This window comes from Thunnus albacares, chromosome 17 (assembly GCF_914725855.1).
Source record: "Thunnus albacares chromosome 17, fThuAlb1.1, whole genome shotgun sequence".
Lineage (NCBI taxonomy): Eukaryota > Metazoa > Chordata > Actinopteri > Scombriformes > Scombridae > Thunnus > Thunnus albacares.
In genome coordinates this window covers 26,560,499-26,579,209 of record NC_058122.1, presented here as the reverse complement: position 1 = coordinate 26,579,209, position 18,711 = coordinate 26,560,499, and the positions used below count along the sequence as shown (strand labels likewise).

At 42.6% G+C, this 18,711-nt stretch overlaps 1 protein-coding gene and 1 long non-coding RNA gene across 5 annotated transcripts in view; one reads left to right on the top strand and one right to left on the bottom strand.

Annotated features, from left to right (window-relative positions):
• The window catches only part of LOC122966729, a 129,801-nt gene extending 113,122 nt beyond the window's left edge, over positions 1-16,679 (top strand). For both annotated transcript variants that reach the window (XR_006398443.1, XR_006398446.1), the window contains one exon: positions 16,433-16,679. This is a non-coding gene — a long non-coding RNA (uncharacterized LOC122966729). The remainder of the gene's footprint in view (positions 1-16,432) is intronic.
• The window catches only part of LOC122966727 (RNA binding protein fox-1 homolog 3-like), a 526,578-nt gene continuing 512,712 nt past the window's right edge, over positions 4,846-18,711 (bottom strand). For all 3 annotated transcript variants that reach the window (XM_044331033.1, XM_044331034.1, XM_044331035.1), the window contains 5 exons: positions 13,806-13,938; positions 12,524-12,563; positions 10,050-10,108; positions 7,278-7,356; positions 4,846-4,932 (listed from right to left, as the gene is read on the bottom strand). In XM_044331033.1, the coding sequence (XP_044186968.1) occupies positions 4,888-4,932; positions 7,278-7,356; positions 10,050-10,108; positions 12,524-12,563; positions 13,806-13,938 (356 nt within the window). In that variant the 3' untranslated portion in view covers positions 4,846-4,887. The remainder of the gene's footprint in view (positions 4,933-7,277; positions 7,357-10,049; positions 10,109-12,523; positions 12,564-13,805; positions 13,939-18,711) is intronic.

Sequence of the window (18,711 nt, the reverse complement as noted above, 5' to 3'; positions counted from 1 at the left end):
TGGTAATGGAATACAACGAAAAGCAAACTAAACGGAAAAATATCAAAGTGTTTTGTTTTATAAATTCACACCTAAACTACGTTTGACTTACTGTAAGCGTAATAAAAATGGCTCAGACCTCTACAATACTGACTACCAGAGTTATTATTTACATGTTATGTCTTTAACATTTTAAGCCTTGATAAGCTGACACCTAAACAGGTTAACAACGGTTAATTTGAACTTTTTTTTTTGTTGTTTTTTTTTCCTGTAAACTTGTGACAAACCCGTGCAGACTGATAGGAGCGACTCCAGATGACAACACAACAACTCGAAACTTGTCCCTGTAATAACATGACTTATAGGACTCTTAGTGTATGGGATCGTTCACAATTTTAATGTCAAAATTGTGTTTTAATTTAAACAGTTGACCGGACGGTCTTTGAATAAATAAAACTGTTATTTGTTGGACTAAATGTAGAAAGCAGGATGTCAATGATACAGTTGAGGAAGAGCTACTGGCTTTAAGTTTGTCCCATTGGTCAGTTTACCTAAATAATTATGAGAAGAACAGTATTCAAGCACATTCAAGATCATGTCTAGTAGTATCATGTGATTTACAAGTCGTTTGGATAAACTGGTATAAAAGTCGGAATCAGATCTGACTCATCTGCATAACAAATTTAGCTTCTTACACTTTTTAAGTCTAGAGGGAAGACTGATGGAGGCCCAAGGAGGTTCCAGGTGCACCGTCAGGATCTAGATGGACTTTATTTGACCGCGTGGGGAAAATCTGTGGAGCTCTGCGCTACCAGAGCAGCCAGCTTAAAACTAGACTATGGGAAAGTGAAAGAAGAGGCCATGCAGCACATTAAAAGTTGTGTTTTGGTGCTAATTTTGCCAAATTAAGCGTCTTGACCAGGTCTCTCCTGCAAAAGAGGTTTCCAACCTCAGTGGGACTTAACTGGTTATTATTATTATTTATTTATTCCTTTATTGCGCACATGAATTAGTATCGTGTAGTCTCGAATCAATAACTGAATGAATCGACTTTGGACGGAGATATATAAAGATACCTGTTGATCAGTGTTGTGTAAATTCTCTCTTTTTTAAAAAAAAGATGAAAAACAATTAAATGTCACATTCTGCTGATTTGTGCACACAAACGATTAACTCCAGAGCACATATTAAGTCATTAATGGAGGCACAAAATAGTAATTCATGCGCATTTTGTACTCAATTATGTTATAATTAGTTGTTAGTTGCTTAATTGATTGATTTACTATCCTAATTGTCCAAATACATACTTTGCAAATCAATTGACTGATTGCACTGATCCAATACATCAATTTCTGCAATTAATCCTACAGTCTCCAGTCTCTACAGTCTGTATATATGTTTGTTTTGTTTATATGTTCATATGTTTACTTCACGTGATATTAGTTAAACAGACCAAACGGGTCAAACTTCCTGAAAGCCAAAGTAAGTCTCCCCTTAAATGAGATGAGGAGGAGTTTTTATAGATATCCATAAAGTGTCTGTATTTATTTTTGCTGCCGCTGATGTCACATGAGGTCAGAGTTGAGCGGTCGTGATGTAATTACAGGGACGCAGAGTTATGTCATGTAAAACCGTTAGCTCACTGCAAACTACAGTATGTTTGCAACCTGTGTTCATTTCCTCTTTCTCCTCCCTCACACACACACACGAACACACACACATTCAAATGCATATATATATCTATATCTATATATATATATATCTATATATCTATATATATATATGCATAGGCACACACATTCAGATCAGAAAACAAACAAACAAAAATAAACTAGTTCATTCCAGTCTAGCTTACTGATAGTGGTCACTAACTGAACACCCTGCTGCAGAGTTTATATGACAAACTCCTACAAATGCACAAACCAGTTCTCCCATTTGAAAATGGTGAAAGTAATAATTCAAAGTTCATTTTTGACTCATATAAAACCCCCCCCCCCCCCCCCCAAATGGTGAGTACTTACTAGCATATAAAAGGAAGAACAATATCCCACATTTAGATTTTCTTTTTACTCATGAGATAATGGGTTCATCTTCTTTTTTTTTCTTTTTTTTTTGGATATACAACATTACTCTTATATCATTTTAACATCTGGACTTAACATAACTAGCTGTATATGATACTTTTATAAATATGTTACATCTCGGAAAGTATACAAAAAAGAAAAAAAAAAACAAATAAAGTGCAACAAACATATTTTTTTTGTTGTTTTTTTTGTTTTGTTTGGAGACCACAAACACTTTAGTGAGTACATATAAATTAAATATTATTGGCAATAGCTTTGAGTTCCATAGCTGCACTGAAATCTTTGACAGCTAAACAGTAGCTACACAGAGATTTTTTTTTCTTTTTCAGATCCACCTCACGTAGCACAAAGTTGTAATAGAAGCCAATGCGACGACTGTAATGTTGACTAAGTGGCGAGCACTGCCGCGCTCTCACACGTTTATCTCCCGGGTGCTTTTATAGAACATCTGACTGTACTCGTGGTACGTTTTTATGTGTGTATACAGTGTAAATGTGTTATACAGTATATGTCTACATATATATATAATACAGTAGCTTTGATAAAGAACAACAGTACAGTCTTATTTTATTATCCTCTCTTGGGGGTCTTTGCTTAAACAAAAATCAAAAGTTAGCTCTTCGAGAAAAGCTGCAAAATGTTGCAAAGAGGACGAACCTGCTGCTGGTTGTGTTAGAAATGAAACTGTCCTGCCTGCTGAGAAGTGAATAGCACTGTATTCTAAGTTTGGGAGTTTCAGTTAGCTTATCCTGAGGTAAAACTTTTTTTTTTTTTTTTTTTTTGTGCAATGCTTAAAAAAGAGACCGGTGACTCGTAGCAGAAACAGCCCTCTGTCAGGTTCACCCACCTGAGTGCTGTGTCATTTACTCTGTGTGTGTGTGTGTGTGTGTGTGTGTGTGTGTGTGTGTGTGTGTGTCGATGTGGATGTGTGTTACAGTGCACCTCGAGTACATTTAATCTGCCATGGTGTATTAGTGACGATACGCAACCGTGTCTCCTGCAAAAACTTAAGTTCATATGCGACTATTTTATATTTAGCGATTATGTTTTGGGGGGGGAAACTGGAAGATGCTGCAGCTAATGATTATTTTCATCATCAATAAATGACCCTTTTTTTGTTTAATTAACTGAATTATTAGTTAAACTACAAAAGTCAGAAAGTTCCTCAGAGCTCAAGGTGATGTCTTCAAATGTCTTATTATTTCTGATAAACAAATAAAACGAAGAAAAAGCAGAAAATCTTCAGGTTTTAGGAGTCGGAACCACATGATTAATTGATTATCAGGATTTTCTGTCAATATACTAATCAGTTAATTGAATATTTGCACTGATTTAATACAGTACTACAATAAATCCCATATATACTCAATATACAATCCCTATGATCATGTTTGAGATTGTAATTTCTGTAGTTTGAGGTTGACAAAATATCAGAAACACCTTTTGATATAATGTTTTCCATTATAACAACACCACCAACTCAGCCTCAAAATATTACTATATAAAGCAAAGTCATTTCTAAGTGAGTGCAAACTTTCAGTACAAACTTTTTTTTGCAATATTTGTGGCAATTTAAAGGGCTATTCCACCAATTTAACACATCAAAATGAGTTAATTCATCATGAGGAGTACAACTACCCAGTCTGTGAAAACTAACGTCTTCTATGATTCTGGAGAATCTTTGTCAAGTCTGTTAACAAAAGTCACGATCAAGTTGCATAATGGTTATTATTGGATCCTGTATTTTTGAAGCTTGACTCATATGAAACACTAAAAACACTGCTGATATAAAGTTAGGAAGAAGATCGAAGCTGCTTTGTTTTTTTTTTTAAATCTCCTCATGTTATGGAATTGCAAAACTGACCAGCTACTTGTATGATATGAGATGCAAACCCACACTCATCATCCACTATATTTAATTTTGGCTGCACTTCTATAAAATAACGCAGTCATCTCCGCCCCCTCGAAACATAACCGCCACAGCAGAACAGTTGCAAATAAACGTCCAATCATTTGCAGGAGACTTGGCTGCGCTATGAGACAGAAATCTGACCTCCATGACCCTTTACAGTGCATGCTGTCATACCACATAGTACAGCTTGTAAGGCTCTACTGTAAGTGCACAACAGTAGGACACTCCAACGTTTAAAAAAAAAACAAAAAAACAGAACAAAACAAAAGCAATCAGAGCAGTGCTGTCTTTGAACTAAGAATTAGCAAAGGCATGTTCATCAGAGTCTTTACTTCTGTGTGTTTAATGGGAAATAGAAGCTCTAGAAAGTAATGAACTGGGATTGATGGGTGATCGGCGTCAACCTGATCAGACCTGGTTGTGTGTTTCCTGTTTGATGTCATGTATATATGTTATAGAAATGCCCCAGTATATTCTTAGTCAGATGACAGCGACTGCATACACACACCTCTGAGCATGCATCATGCGTGCTGCAGTAGGCTCACATTGGTTATGGTGACACAGCACCCGTATACAGCAATCAAGATAATGCACATGTGCATAAAAAAAAAACAACTTTCCAAAATAAAAGCACAAAATGAATACGAAACAAGAGCAGACCAATGATGACATCAAAAAGGTTGTCGTAGAAATATCGGCTTGAGAGGGTGTCGGGGGGGGGGGAAGGGGCTCAGCATGGGGGGGGGACCTGGAAGCTTTTAGTTTGATTTAACTCTCCACCAAGGACCGGGTGTTCACTTGTTTTTTTTTTTTTTTTCTTTTTAGATTATTTTGTTTATTTGGTGGGAGAGAGAGGGGGGGGGGGCGGGGGGGAAATGTCTCTGTCTTTTCTCGCTTTTTTTCTTTTCTCTTTTAGTAGGGAGTGAAGCGACTGTACCCTCCTCTGTATAGGCTAGCCTGCAACATCAAAGATGAAAAAGTACCAATCAGTATTCAGGTGACAGCTTTAGTCGGTTTGTTTTTTTTTTCTTTCTCCACAAATCTCCTTCCTTTTTCCGGATATGTTTTTTTTTATATATATATATATATATAGCGGTTCTCTGATAGCAATTATCATGAAGCAGATTGACAGGTTAATATATTTATTTAAGCCCGTTACTTGATTTTTTTGGTGAAATTGATCCTCTAATTGCAGACATTATGAGTGTGTGTTAGGAACAAGGCAGAGTTAAGGTGGATTGGTGGGTTTTTGAGCTTAATTAAATACGTGATTTAAATTTTTTTAACCATAGTAGCAAAAAAAAAAACACTTTTTAAATTCTTGAATTAATTACGTTAAGCATTGTAAAATAATGTGCTTTTTTCCCCCCTAGAGGAAAAAATATTCCTTTTTTTTTTGTGGGCAGTAACAATATCTGAGATTCAACCAAAGCAGGATAAGTTCAGAGAGGTTTAATCACAGCTCCTTTTCAAGTCTAGCGGAGGTGTCTGCACCTTTCAGGAGGGGGCAAACCACCACAGGATATTAGCCCTTAGATTTAGCACCATGCTCAAGATATCTAGGACAGACACACATCAAGCATGCATGGTGGGGGTGGGCGGGGGGTGGGGGGGGGGGCCTATGCATGCACACCTGCACATGCACACACACACACACACACACACATACAGTCCCTCCTCTCATCTTTCGGTGGCTCTACTGCAATTAGGAATTCAGAAAAAAGCTACTGAATGTCTTCAAAGGCTAATTTTGGCTAATTTTAGGGGGAGCCCTCTTCTACAAAACTTTTATCCGTATATGAGATGCTTCTTTCTGTTATGCTGGGGAATGAGTAAAGAGAATTTCAACCTCAGTGGAACTAATTATTGTATAGCTTTTAAATGCTAAAAAAATGACTCCTTTCTGCTAGAGAACCATTAATCATATATGATTAAAGAATTAGGAGCCAAACTGGTCTTTTCTCCTCAGCTCGCCAGTCTATTAGATGTTGGCCTCAGCACAGAGCACGGTCGCATTTCCCTGTAGCCTTGCCATTTGCTCACCACCACACACACAAACACACACACACACACACACACCCTCTCTCGAGTCCGTGTTAACTCCCTGAGCTCCCAACACACACAACATTAGCTCTGATATTTTTTTTTTTTTTTTTTTTTAGGGGGGGGGGCCGAATCCTGTCTTCTACTTTCATCGAGAGGACGATTAAAGTGTCAGAGAAATGGAAGGAAATTTGGAGGAAAAAGAAGAAAGAATAAAAAAAAACATTCAAGCACATTTTTTAATTAAGTAAATGAAGAGGAAAAAAGAAATGTCTTAATTAATGAAAGCTTTTAGCTAGCAGCTGCACCGGGGAACTGTACGCTTTTTTTTTTTTTTATGTTGTTGAAAAATCGCATGCATGCCAGAATGGTAAATTTGAGTCATTTCTCAAGCAGAGAGCACGCCTCCGATCAAGCTTTATAGGGTAGGAGGGGAGACGACTCCCTCCCTCCATCTCGCTCTCTGTTTTATGTCCCACGGCACGCTGCTGCATGCGTTTTGATGGTCCTTAATCTCTAGGTTTTGGTCTGCGAGCCCGGTCCCATCCCCTCATCATCATCATCATCGTCATTTAAAAAAAAAAAAGAAAAAAAAAATCCAAAGAGAAACTCTTCTCCGTTTTCTTTTATTTATCATCACTTTTCATCTTTGATGTTACAGTAGCTGCAAAAGCTAGCTAAAAACAGACATTAACAATTCAACGTCATCCCTTCAAATTTTGGTTTTGGCTGAATGGAATAAAAAAAATAAATAAAAAAAACATAAAGATGAGCCAACTCGCTCTGTAGCGAGCTGAGTGATGTAGAATGAAGAGAGGAAGCTTGGAAATGTAGTTGTTGTTAAGATGCAAAGTTCATTTAAAAGAAAAAAAACAAAACAAAACACTGCAGTGATCACTCATTCTCATTTCAACAGGAACTGGTGTCAAATCAATATATGCATGAGGTGAGCTTGCGTGTTTTGTTGCAATAAAATGTCTGAGCCATTTTCCACATGCCGGGGTTTTTATAGTACTGCTCAGCTCCACTAGGGTGTGCCAGATAGCATGACAAAAATCAATTAATGAATAAATATATAAATAAAAACCAGTGACTGCTGCAGTCTCTGGTCTTTATTTTGGAGTGTGAGTCGTGTGTGTGTGTGTGTGTGTGTGTGTGTGTGTGTGTGCTTGTGTCGTGATGTTTCAGACGGGGGGGCGGGGGGGTGGGGGGGTTGCACACAGACAGAAACGGATAACGGATAGGTCTCACTGACTTACCATAGTCCCCACACTGTATGTGGCGGCAGGGCCAATCGTGTGGTGGTAGGGGTCTGCTGTTGCATAGACTCTGCCATAGCTGCACGACGGGAGGCAAAGAGAACACGGTCATTGATCTATCATTGACGAGGAGAGCAGAACATTTATGCATGCTTGTTTAATGCTCAACCCCTCAAGTCAACTCTTTCAAGTCTCTAACACAATCAATTATTTCCCTCCTCAGCCTCCTGGGCTTCCTACATTATACAAGGGGGTTCAAAAAGGGGAGTTCAAAGGTTGGTGAATTATACTTGTCTTCTCATTGTCATCTTGATTAGGTGGATGGAATAGGTAATGAGCACAGAGAGAGAGAGAGAGAGAGAGAGAGAGAGAGACAGAGAGAAAGAAAGATGCAGAGAAGGAAACACAGTTGGTGCTGGAGGGCTTGGTCTCTCACCCTGTTCTTGTTTACCCAGGCTGCACACTGGGCTCACGCCCCTGTCTTTTCATTGTTGCTGGTTTGGAACTAATCCTTCCAATTTCCTTCTGAGACAGGACAAGATGTGTCTGCCTTATTTATTTATTTACTCGACTTCACATATTCCTCTATTTACTTTCTTTTTTTTTTTTTTTTTTTTTTCCTCAATGCTCGCTTGCAAATGAGGGTCTGCACGGAGCAGATAAGGCACACCCAGCCAAGGACTGAGGGCACCAAATCAACCAGGAATAAAAAAAAAAAAAAGTGGAGAGAGGAGGAAATTCTCCTAAAGGAGACAACAAGACATACAGCGTTCATGCCTTTCGCGTGAGTTACATTGAGTTATATAAGATTTTAAACGCGGCTCGGCCCGTTTAAGTCCGGCAGCACCCAAGGTCAGCGGCTAGGACGTGAAATCAAAAAAAGGGGCTGTCTCGGCTCCTTTGGGGAGGAGGCCGGTGCCGTGAGATGGTCAGGGGGAAGTCTCCGTGGTCCTCTTATCTTCAGCGAGCACCGAACCCCACAGGCCCTCTAAAGCTAATATATCTACAAAATGACTCTCACCAGAGTGGCACCAGCAGGTCAAACCACCCTGCACAATGTCACAGAGCCGACTGGGGTCTCTACGCTGTGACCGGCTCCTCACAAGGCCTCTCTTTGATACATTAGACTGCTGCTATGTATGAGCTCTGTTTAGTTACTTGCTTTGGTAATGCACCCCGTGTGCACTGTAGGCTTTTCAGATTATAAATGTTTCATATTTTTACAGGGGGGGGTTTTCACGCACCTTCCACAATGCCGGTGACCTCTTTTTATGATTGGCTGACTGCTTCACGGTTAAGTCTGATAAGGTATTGCTGAGACAATACAGACAAACCCCTATTGATCCAATGGGCATGACCGCTTATTCAAAAGGAAACAAACAGACAAAGCAAAACAAACAACTTGGAGGCGAATTACATTAAATCTCAGGGAAAAGTATAGGCAAGAGAAACAGGAATTAAATCACTCCGAGAGAGAAGGGGGGGGGGGGGGGAGAAAAAAAAAAAGCTGCTGTCCAATTTCTGCTCTCGCCGAGCACGGCTGCTCATAATTCGAGCCGCGGCGAGGCCTGATAAATCTTACATTATCGATATGATCTTCAGGCTCTCAGGCAGGGTGTACGTTATCACAAGTGACATGCTCAATCCTTCCCAGATTAGATTCCCAAACCAGCCCACATCCCGGGCTGACAACGGCTTTCAGGGGCCGAAATGAATCAGCGACGCCTCCTCAAACGGAGCACACCTGAACCGGAGTGACATCACTCAGAAGTGATAGAGTTCCTGCTGGTCCCTCTCCCTCTCTCTCTTTCTCTCTCTCTCTCCCCTCCGTCTCCCTTCAGACCTGAGGCCATTCATAAATACCACAGTGATATACCCACTCTCCCATCACAAGCAGAGAGTCACAACATATATCACCGCTTTTCTCATCGAGTCCAACGAGGTTACTCTTTTTTGTGTGTGTGTGTGTGTGTGTGTGTGTTCTTTGGCTCTGAGTTAAAAAGAATACAACGGTTTTCCCTAATAGATAAGATAACTGGAAAAAAAAAAAAGGAGGGAAAAACCCCGTAAGAAACCCCAAAAGAAAGCACTTCCTCATTCATCATATCCATTCTCTATCTACGTTCGGCTCACAGAAAACTGCTGTATTTAATTAAAGCGAGAAAAAAAAAAAGAAATCCACCCTTTGCTTCTTCTACACTGTTAGATCTCAATCTGTGATGTTCAGTTCATTCCAAGAATTATTTTTCATGATGAAGTGTGTTTTTTTGCGGTGCCGCGCTCATTTTCCTCCAATCTTCCTCATCTATTCTTCCTACTTCAGTCGGTAATTGCCTCTATTTGACAGCCCGCAGGATCAAATTGTTGTTTTAAAAAATCAACGTGCACATAAGCACAGATAGATAGCCAGCCGAACGTAGTATCATGTGTGTTATCTGCATCACATTCTGTTTCTTTTGTCTCCTGCTGATGGGGAAATTGAATCTACGCCTGTTCTACTGTAGATGTTTTGAACATTTGTGCAAAAAAAAAGTAGCTTAAGAAAGAAGCTCTATGTTTGATGGAAACATACCCCCCAAAAAAAACTAACAAAACGGACTCAGAGATAAAAGATACATCCATCTAATGAAGTATTTTAAGGTGGACTTTGCCTTTTAAGACCGCTGTGATTACATAATGATGCATATATTGATTTCTGACGCTTATATGTAATGACCCGGGACTCTTTATACATCCGGTACAACAGGGAAACCGCATAAGAGGGATTCTCACCTGTCACTGTAAGCAGCGGTGGTGGTGGGCTGGGCAAATCTGTATGCTGCATATCCACCCTGCAAAAAAAATACCACAGTGTTAGTTAATCAATGATTAAGCACAACTCGCACAGGGAAAGGTTAGCTCTCTGAGACACCAAGGAAACAACAATACAGATATAGAGCCTTAAATTGCCTTAATAGTTAAATGTCACTGCACAATATTTTGACCAGCAAAGACACACATTCCCTCCGATGCAGGTCCAGTTTCAGACACCAGAGGGTGCTGTTTGATATATGGTGTATAAGAGCAGGTGGTGGCAACAGAGGGAATGAATGATGTGCTGAGAGCTTGCATATTTTGGGGGGGGTGGGTGGGTGGGTGGGTGAAGTAAGTCATTGACACCAGAGGCTCATCCCAGTAGAAGCAACAGCATAACAGAGGCCACGTGAGCCAACTCCCCAAAATTCAGCCCATTTTTAGATTGAGGAGGCTCTGCTGTTCCATTATTGAAGAGCCCCTTTTTTCCTTTACACGACCCCCCTGGCTCACAAATGAAGTAAGAAGGCAGAAGACGGTCGGACCGTTGGGGAGTCAGGACCGCTGTATTCATTTGCCAGAGTGGGGAAGGAATTAAAGACCTCATTGTGGAGTGCTGCTATTACTCTCTTTGAAAAATGAAGCTGTTCTCCCACTGTTTTTCTATTAGTGCCAGTGGAGTGTGTGCCCATCTGCGTCCATACGGTGGATAGGTGGCTTTTAATAATGCATGTTTTTCATTCATTTTTAAACTCGAGAGGGGGGAAAGACGTCCGATTGGAGAGCGGTGCAGAGAGGCGACGGTGCGGTGGTTTGCGGGCCGCGGTTGCACATGAAATCAGGTCAGGGTCCTCATCGTTGAATTCCCCCCCCCACCCCCCCCCCCCCCCCAGTTCCCTTCAAGGTTTTTCCACGGGGACAGGAAGTCACAGCACTTGAGGCAGATGACTTCCTGTGGGACAGACGTGCCTTGGGACTGTGCTGATTACAGCAACAGCCTGAACAAACACGGACCAATAAATCACTCTCCCACATTGTCAAATCCTGCACACAACAGAGCAGCACATTTGTTATTTTGTCTGTTATGTGTGTGTGTGTGTTTTTGTGTATTCATCTGTTTCTACATGCATACAGTATATATTAGCACATGCAACGTATGTAATGTGTATTTATACCTGTATGCATTCAGTATCCTTTTCTACTAATGTGTTAGCAGGTCATCTATTTCCAAAAGGAAGCTTCAACACATCTTTACAGCAAGCCAGTGTCCACTGAATAATCGTGGAGGACACTGAGGGCTAAGAGATGGCTTCCTCTTGGTCACTCGAGACCTTTGCGCACACTCAGCCAGTCTGAAGCAGTGCAGTAGCCAGTGCCAAAACTAATGGCAGTAAAGCACAAGGGGCTGGCCTGACTGGTTGAGTGATGGACCGACCCGGCCAGGTCTTGGTCAAGGGACGCCGGGGTGCAGGACTTAGCTGGAGGTGGCTGAACAAGTGCGAGAGACAAACAATATCACTCAGAGCACAGAGCCCATGTCTCTTCTGTGGCGGTGGGTGTCGCTACAATAAAAGCCAGTGAAATACAGTCCTATCATGTGGGCTCTGGTGTGTAAGTCATATATCACTGGGGTTCAGCATTTCGTTCCCAGACACTGGTCGTTGTCAGGGTGAAAGTGAGAGGCAATTGTCATTGCCGCTGTGCCCACTGTCATCTCGCTATCTCAGCAGACGGCAGCAGGAAAAGAAAAAGGCAGCAGAATCAAAGGGACAAATTACATCCCCCCGCAAACGTTTGGACTGATGTCAAAGTGGGGCAGCGTGGTAATTTTAGCATTATCTCCACAGCCTCCATGCTTTTCTCTGTCAAGGGCGACGTGCAGCAGGGCCAGCCCCAGATGTGACCCTGCCTGCACGGACAGCTCCAGAGGGACGGCTAATCCCTTTATCTGCTGCTGCTCCTCTTATCTCCCACATGGTGATGGCTGGGAGGAACCGGCTCCACTCAGGCCTGCACAAGACCCCCTGGGGCAGGCAGGGATATCCCAGCCAAACCCTTGGAGTGTACACAAACACAAAAACAGGAGAGAGGAGCAAGAAGGAGGGAGGGGAGGGCTGCAGAAGACAAGCTACCCCAAAAAAAACCCAGACAAATCTAAAGGCAGAAATGACCTAACTTGACACGGGACACTGAGCCCGGGTCTGCCTCTTTGCCAAAGTCTGAGATCATAGGAGGAGAGAAGAGAGAGGAGGGAGGAGCTGAGGGGGTTTTAAATTTTGTTGTCGGGTTTCTTGGCACAGCAGACAGAGGCCTAATCGACGCCGGCTTGGCAGCAAGGCTGGGAGAACGCTGAGGGCTGAGGGGATCACGTTTTTGTCTCCAGGGCTAGGCTTTTTGTCTGCTTTACTTCTGTTTCATCTAAGCAGGCAAGAAGAAAAGCCAACTGTACTTACATAGATCTCTGCACCATAGAAGCCATCTTGGTACACCACCCTGTAAAAATGGAAGAACAGGAAAAGGAGAATTAGTTGATTCGGTGTACATGCTACCCGACTGAATCTCAGCCCTTGATGTTCTTCCTGTCTCAACCATTTGTGGGTCTGTGGGGTCAGCTCTTAGCAGCGTTACTGTACTGTACCACAAAAAAAAAAAATTAAAAAAAATGACACATTAAAGCGAAAAGTGCAACCGTTTCACATCCCCCGTCCAATTTTCTGCTCTGGTAAAATTGTTTGTCTTTCCAGTTGCTGCAGTGTTGTCAGGAGGGCTGGTGGTGTTGGTGGTGGTGGGGAGAGGAGGGGAGGACAAAAGAAAGCAGCGAAGGAGCTCCGTCACATGACTCTGCTATATAAATCAACCAGCTGCCATCAGTAGCAAAGGGCCCCGGAGTGGGAGGGAGGGGATAGGGGGACGTGGGATTTCCAGTCCCAGCTTCGGCTGCGAGTCTCTCTGCAGTAAGACGGATCCTGATCTAATCACAGATAGACAGCTATACTGGGCCCTCGGCCGGCCTCCGTCAGACCTCTCCCACGGCCACACAGACCACTGCTGATAAGAGATGAGTGTGAGGCAGGGCTGCACAAAGCCAGGAGATCAGCATAGGCCCTGGTCACAGTCCAGTGAGATCTGCACAGTTATACGCTATCTCAGCCCTCTACAGCTCTCCCTGTGGCTTTGTTTGCTCCTCCTTTGTCAACAGAAAGTGTACAAATATAAGGATAGGCCGAGGCAGTTACAGCATATACATACCTAGATACCAACAATGATTTTATTCCCTGAAGACCCCTTTAGAAAGAATAACAAAGTAAATGGACAGCAACACCTGATAACCGGTAGTTGAAATCAAACACTGGACACTGAATCTAATCGGTGTTCTCTAACAAACTAGCTAGATATTGAAGTTTTCCAAAATTGAGAAAGCCTAGTCTAATCCTGTACTCTGACTTGTTTGTTCAATATGTATTGACACTCATCACCTCAATCCCTCTCGAACATAAAGTTCATGGTCTTAAAATATAATCATGTAAATATCACTTCTTTGAAACTGGCAAATAACGACTAACACACCTAAACTTAGGAAAGAAACGCAAACACGGTGCGTGTATGCAAACAGAAAAGACTCGTTCACATACAGAACAAACACAGTCAGAACAACACGAACACAACTAAAAGTCTGGCACTGTCTCAAGCGCTCATTGTTGTTTCCTAGATTCAGGTTAGGGATTTGATACTCACGCTCCGTAAGCTGGGATTGGTGGTGGTGGTGGAGCTGTGCGGAACGTATTGTACACAGCCCGCCCCCGACCTCGCAAGTGGGCACCCCTATAGGCCACCGTAGCGCCTGTGGCAGGATAGGGAAACCCTGTTACTATGGAAAGAAAAGAAACACACAAGAGAAGAGAAAATGACTTTCAGAGAACATCCTCGACTTGGCATTGCTTACCTTATGACAGAATACATTAGAGAGAGACGTGTGGCACTGCTTTCCCTATGACAGAATGCATTATGGGGAAGACAAGGAAACAATAGATTTAATCTTTTCTAGGTGCGCCTCATCGAGCACTCTCCCCTTTCCCAGCTCGCTGCTTTGTGCCGTACTCAGCAAGGATCCACATTTGCTGTACGCATCCTTTCCTGATGCCTGGTGAGGGGCAGCCTTGAAGCATAGGCAGGTAATGGATGCAATACCACTAAGTTTCGCACCACGGCTTTTGCATAGTTTAGACACAATGGGCTAGCAGTGAGGGGAACAGTGGGAGGGTGGATGGGGGAGAGGTAGAGGGCGTTTCTAGGTGTTGGGTAGAGACAAATGGGAGGTGAAGGTTGTTGAACAACCCGACTAGATGTTCAGAACTTCCCCAAGGGGGAATGGAGCAGATGGGCTGGACAGTCAAGGCCCAAACCTCAGCATGACCCCATCTCAAAACCCATCTGGGACCATCTTTAGCCAATCACGCAGCTACATATGTCCTCTGCTGATGGCTGGGTTGGGGTGAAAGGCTTCAGGGTGAGTAGAAAGGGTCGGTGTGACGGTGCGACAAAATGTCTGCGGTCACAGATTAGAGGGGAGGCGATGTGATCCACAGCTCTCTACTTAACCTTCAATCAGTCCAGTGGACGTCTGATTACAAGCTGTGGAGGTGCATATAAACACACCGATCTCTAGACGTGATTAAGTTGGCCTCCTCTCTACCGGCAATCGAAATTCCCTCACATCCCCCCTTCCCTCTGCTCTTCACCCCCTCTCCCTCCCCCAACGCCTAGTCCATCACAACACAGTCATCCCCATTATTCTTCATCCCCAGTAACGCCCCCTCGTCACCCTCCCCTCACCTTATTCTTCTTTATTCATTTCCATGACATGTTTTGGGTGAATTCACCACACACCAATTCAGTCACAGATCGCTCTGTGATGGGGAGCGGCGATGCTCCTGTTTGATCTTGTTGGGGGGGCTCATTTCGGGGGAGTAACACAGGTTAATAATATGTATCCAGTGTGTTTCAGGTGGAACCCTCTGCTGCAAAGAAGACAGCAGACAGTCCCTCGCAATCGCAGATAAACTAGGCTGCAATGAAGATCCATGGTAGCTCGTATATAACCGGTGGCTTGTAGGTTTCTGCCTGAGGAATGACGGCCCGGCGTTACTGTGCCGTGTGCAGTGTTAACCCTGCAGGTGGATGATACCAGTGAGCATCCTAATGAACGATGCACACCCTAGCCCCGCTGCTTCAATAAAGCTGACAGGGAGACAGATTAGTGGTGCTTTTAAAAACACAGAGAGCCAGGTTTAATGTCTTCTGCCATTAACATCATGCTCCATTAGTGGGTCCGCACACATATTCAAACTCTGTGTCTCATTTGGCCAGGTAACGCCCATATACCCCCCCCCTCCAACCACCCATTGAGGTGTAGGGCACTTTGTTTGCTGCCAACGTACCAATAGACTGCCTGGACTTGCAGGGTGCCCCCTTTCCCCCGAGTGATTTATAATGCTGACCTTGACATTTAAATTAGTCTCTTCTTTTGGAGCAGTGGACATCTGAGCGCAGTTGCTAAAGGGCGCAAAAACAATTCTCTTTGATAATTTCCAAGGTGTTTTTTTTCCCCTCTTCTTAACAAATCGCTACTATTTCTGGGCCCCAGAAAGTCCAATTGCTCTTGTTTTTTTTTTTGGGGGGGGGGATTTGTATGCAATATGCATGCATTGATGTATGTGAATGTAAACTCATAATGAGTTGGCGATAGGCTACACTGCTTCAGTAATAACCCATAAATCAAAGGCACTGTCACACCTTAGTAAGCCTGTGAAAAGCAACAACAGCCACGGTGTATGAAAGCACAAACCTGGTCTAGCCACCAAAGTCAAACACCTTTTCCGGGAGGGGGGCTGGAGAAAATATGAGTTATGCGCTGGAGGGCGGCGGGGTCACGCTGCACCTCATATGTCATATGTGTCAACTTGAGAGAAGCTCAATACCTGCAGAGCCAGTTGGACCTGAGGTAATCCAGCTCTGTGCCAATGATGGGGTCATAACCGGCTCCCATAAAGAAAGATCTGATTTTCCACAAGGTTGATCTCTCTAATACTTCCTGCTCAAATACATTGGGCAATGAGCACTTAATCCACGCACTGGGGACCAAAAACAGCTTAATCTAATCAAGAGTCTGGAGCTTAATTATCCCCCTAACGTACACTCCAACAATGAGTGGATCTGTCTACATATATTAAGATGGCAATTAGCCTTTCTTTTCTGTCATTTACACAGCTGGTAGCTTTTCACGAGTCCTCAAGAAAACTCCACCTCAGTAGTGGAAAATATGAACTGTTGAATGAAAAGCTACTCATCTCCTGTCTCCTTAGGAATTAGCTGCAGAGGAGAGTTTCCTTCTGTTAGCCTGAGGGGACTGACCATACGAAGGGATTTCTAAGTGGCAGCTGTCCATGGTGCTGAAAACATCCAACATGAGGAATAATCCAGAAAAAGTTTGCCAATTATTCTAAAATGAGCTAAACAACTCAATATGTGCTGCAATAAGTGTTGTACACAGATCTGCTGCCATATTTTATTTCTTTGTCTTATTGTATTAAATCCATTTTTTCCACTTTTTTCACTGTAATATTAATCCATGCAACCTGTTTTTTCTTTGTATTTTCTATTATAAATGATAAAATAAATGCCAATTCATTCAAAATGTGCGTGATTAAATGCTGAAATACATAGGTTTGCATATAAGAACAATAAAAATAAAACACTTAATAATGTCAACGATAAGTCATTAAGTGTACTGAGAGAAAATCAGTTGGCAACAATTTTGATATTTGATTAATCGCTTAAATTGTCTTTCAAGCAGTGCCAAATATATTTTGTTCTAGCATCTTAAGTGTGAAGATTTACTTAGGTTCTTTGTCTTATAGGATATTAAACTGAATATTCTGGACTGTGAGTTGGATAAAACAAAACCTTGGACTTCAGAATTCGATAATAACAATAACTGTTAGTCGCAGCCCTCATTAGGATGTAAACAGAATATAGAATACATACACAATTAAAACTTAATGTATAGATACATCTACACACTGTATACACCTGAAATAACTGATATTTGTACTGTAAATAAACAAAGCTTTAGCTGCACACACACTTTGTATATATAATTATATACAGTATAAACAGACACATAATTACATATGTGACCAAGTACATAAATCTGACCAATACAGACACAGTCAGATGGTTGTTATGTGTTATTTACAGATAAAACTATATGAACGAGGCAGAGGAGGACAGATTTTGGGGTTTGTTCTACAAAAGTTTCCATGTAAACCAGATCAGAACACAATAAAACAGGAGCACAGACACTGGATACCTACCAGCTACCACACACACCATGATTTGTACCACTGCCATGTTTTATTGCAAATCCCTCCATTTGACTGGGAACTCAACCACCTTGCTCCTTTTTCCTGGACACCCTCCTCTGCAGCCCCCCCCCACCCCCTCACCCCCTCTTCCACCTCCCTCCAGCAGGGCTCTGGGGGAGGTTTGGGTGTTAGGTGGCAACAGAGGACATGGACCCGGGGTTGGCGCCGCCTGCCTATACCCTACCAACCACTCCACCCCCCTTCCTCCATCAGTAGGAGGAGCCAATCTACCCTGCAAGAGGTTAAGAGCGGGGAGCCGGCATGAGGCTCTCATCCGTCATTCTCCTGAATGGGTTTTGAGGACAATAAACCTGTAGCGCCAGGACGAATGGAGACGAAGTGTGCTGTCAGTGAGCCAGGATTTATGGCTCCCAATTTCACTGATCTCCCGCACAGAAATGAGGACTGATAAACAGTGATTAATCGCCTTTATATCCCATTTTACTCCCACCAAAAGTATATTAACTGTAGCTATGATGATTTTGGAAACATCCTGTGAACCTGATTCTTGTTTTTTTTCCCCTTTGGAAGGCATGGTCAGTGGGGTGTTTTTTGTTTTTTTGAAGCTAAAATGGCTTTTTGGCGCTCATTAGGACAGTTTTGTTTCAAAAATGTATCTCTTATTTATGTCTCAAATCTTCCCAGCTGGCAAGCATATGTTGTCATTTAGGCTTGGCAAACTCCAGCACCATGTCAAGACGACTTGAAAAATTAGCAGCCAATAAATCACCCAACCCCTCCTGCTTCCCCTGCCTGGAGTGGTGGACCACACTCCCTCTGATTTATGAGATGATTTGGGAAGTGTGTGTGTGCGTGAGTGTGTGTAAGTGTAAAATGGAGAAAGTGTGCATGAAAGAGGGGACATGTATTAGTGTCTGTGTTCTACATGGGTTATCTATTTCTGTATGCTGGAATGCTTTGGTCTAAGTGTAAAAAAAACAGGGCAAGGGGTAGTTTTGCGTGTGTATATATAGGCCAGAGAAACGCATGTTAATATTAGTTAAGACTTACTTAATGTGAAAATTCTACCTGCCCATGGCATAGCAGATATGTTTCCGCATGTGCAGGCACCTATAGAGGGATGTGTGTATGTTTGTGTGTCTGTATAATTATCAGTGGAAGATGTCGAAACCAAGTGCGTGTTGGGGGGAGGAGGAGGAGTGTGGGAGGAGGCATGGAGGGGGTGAGGGGTTGGGGATGAAATAAAAATGATAGAT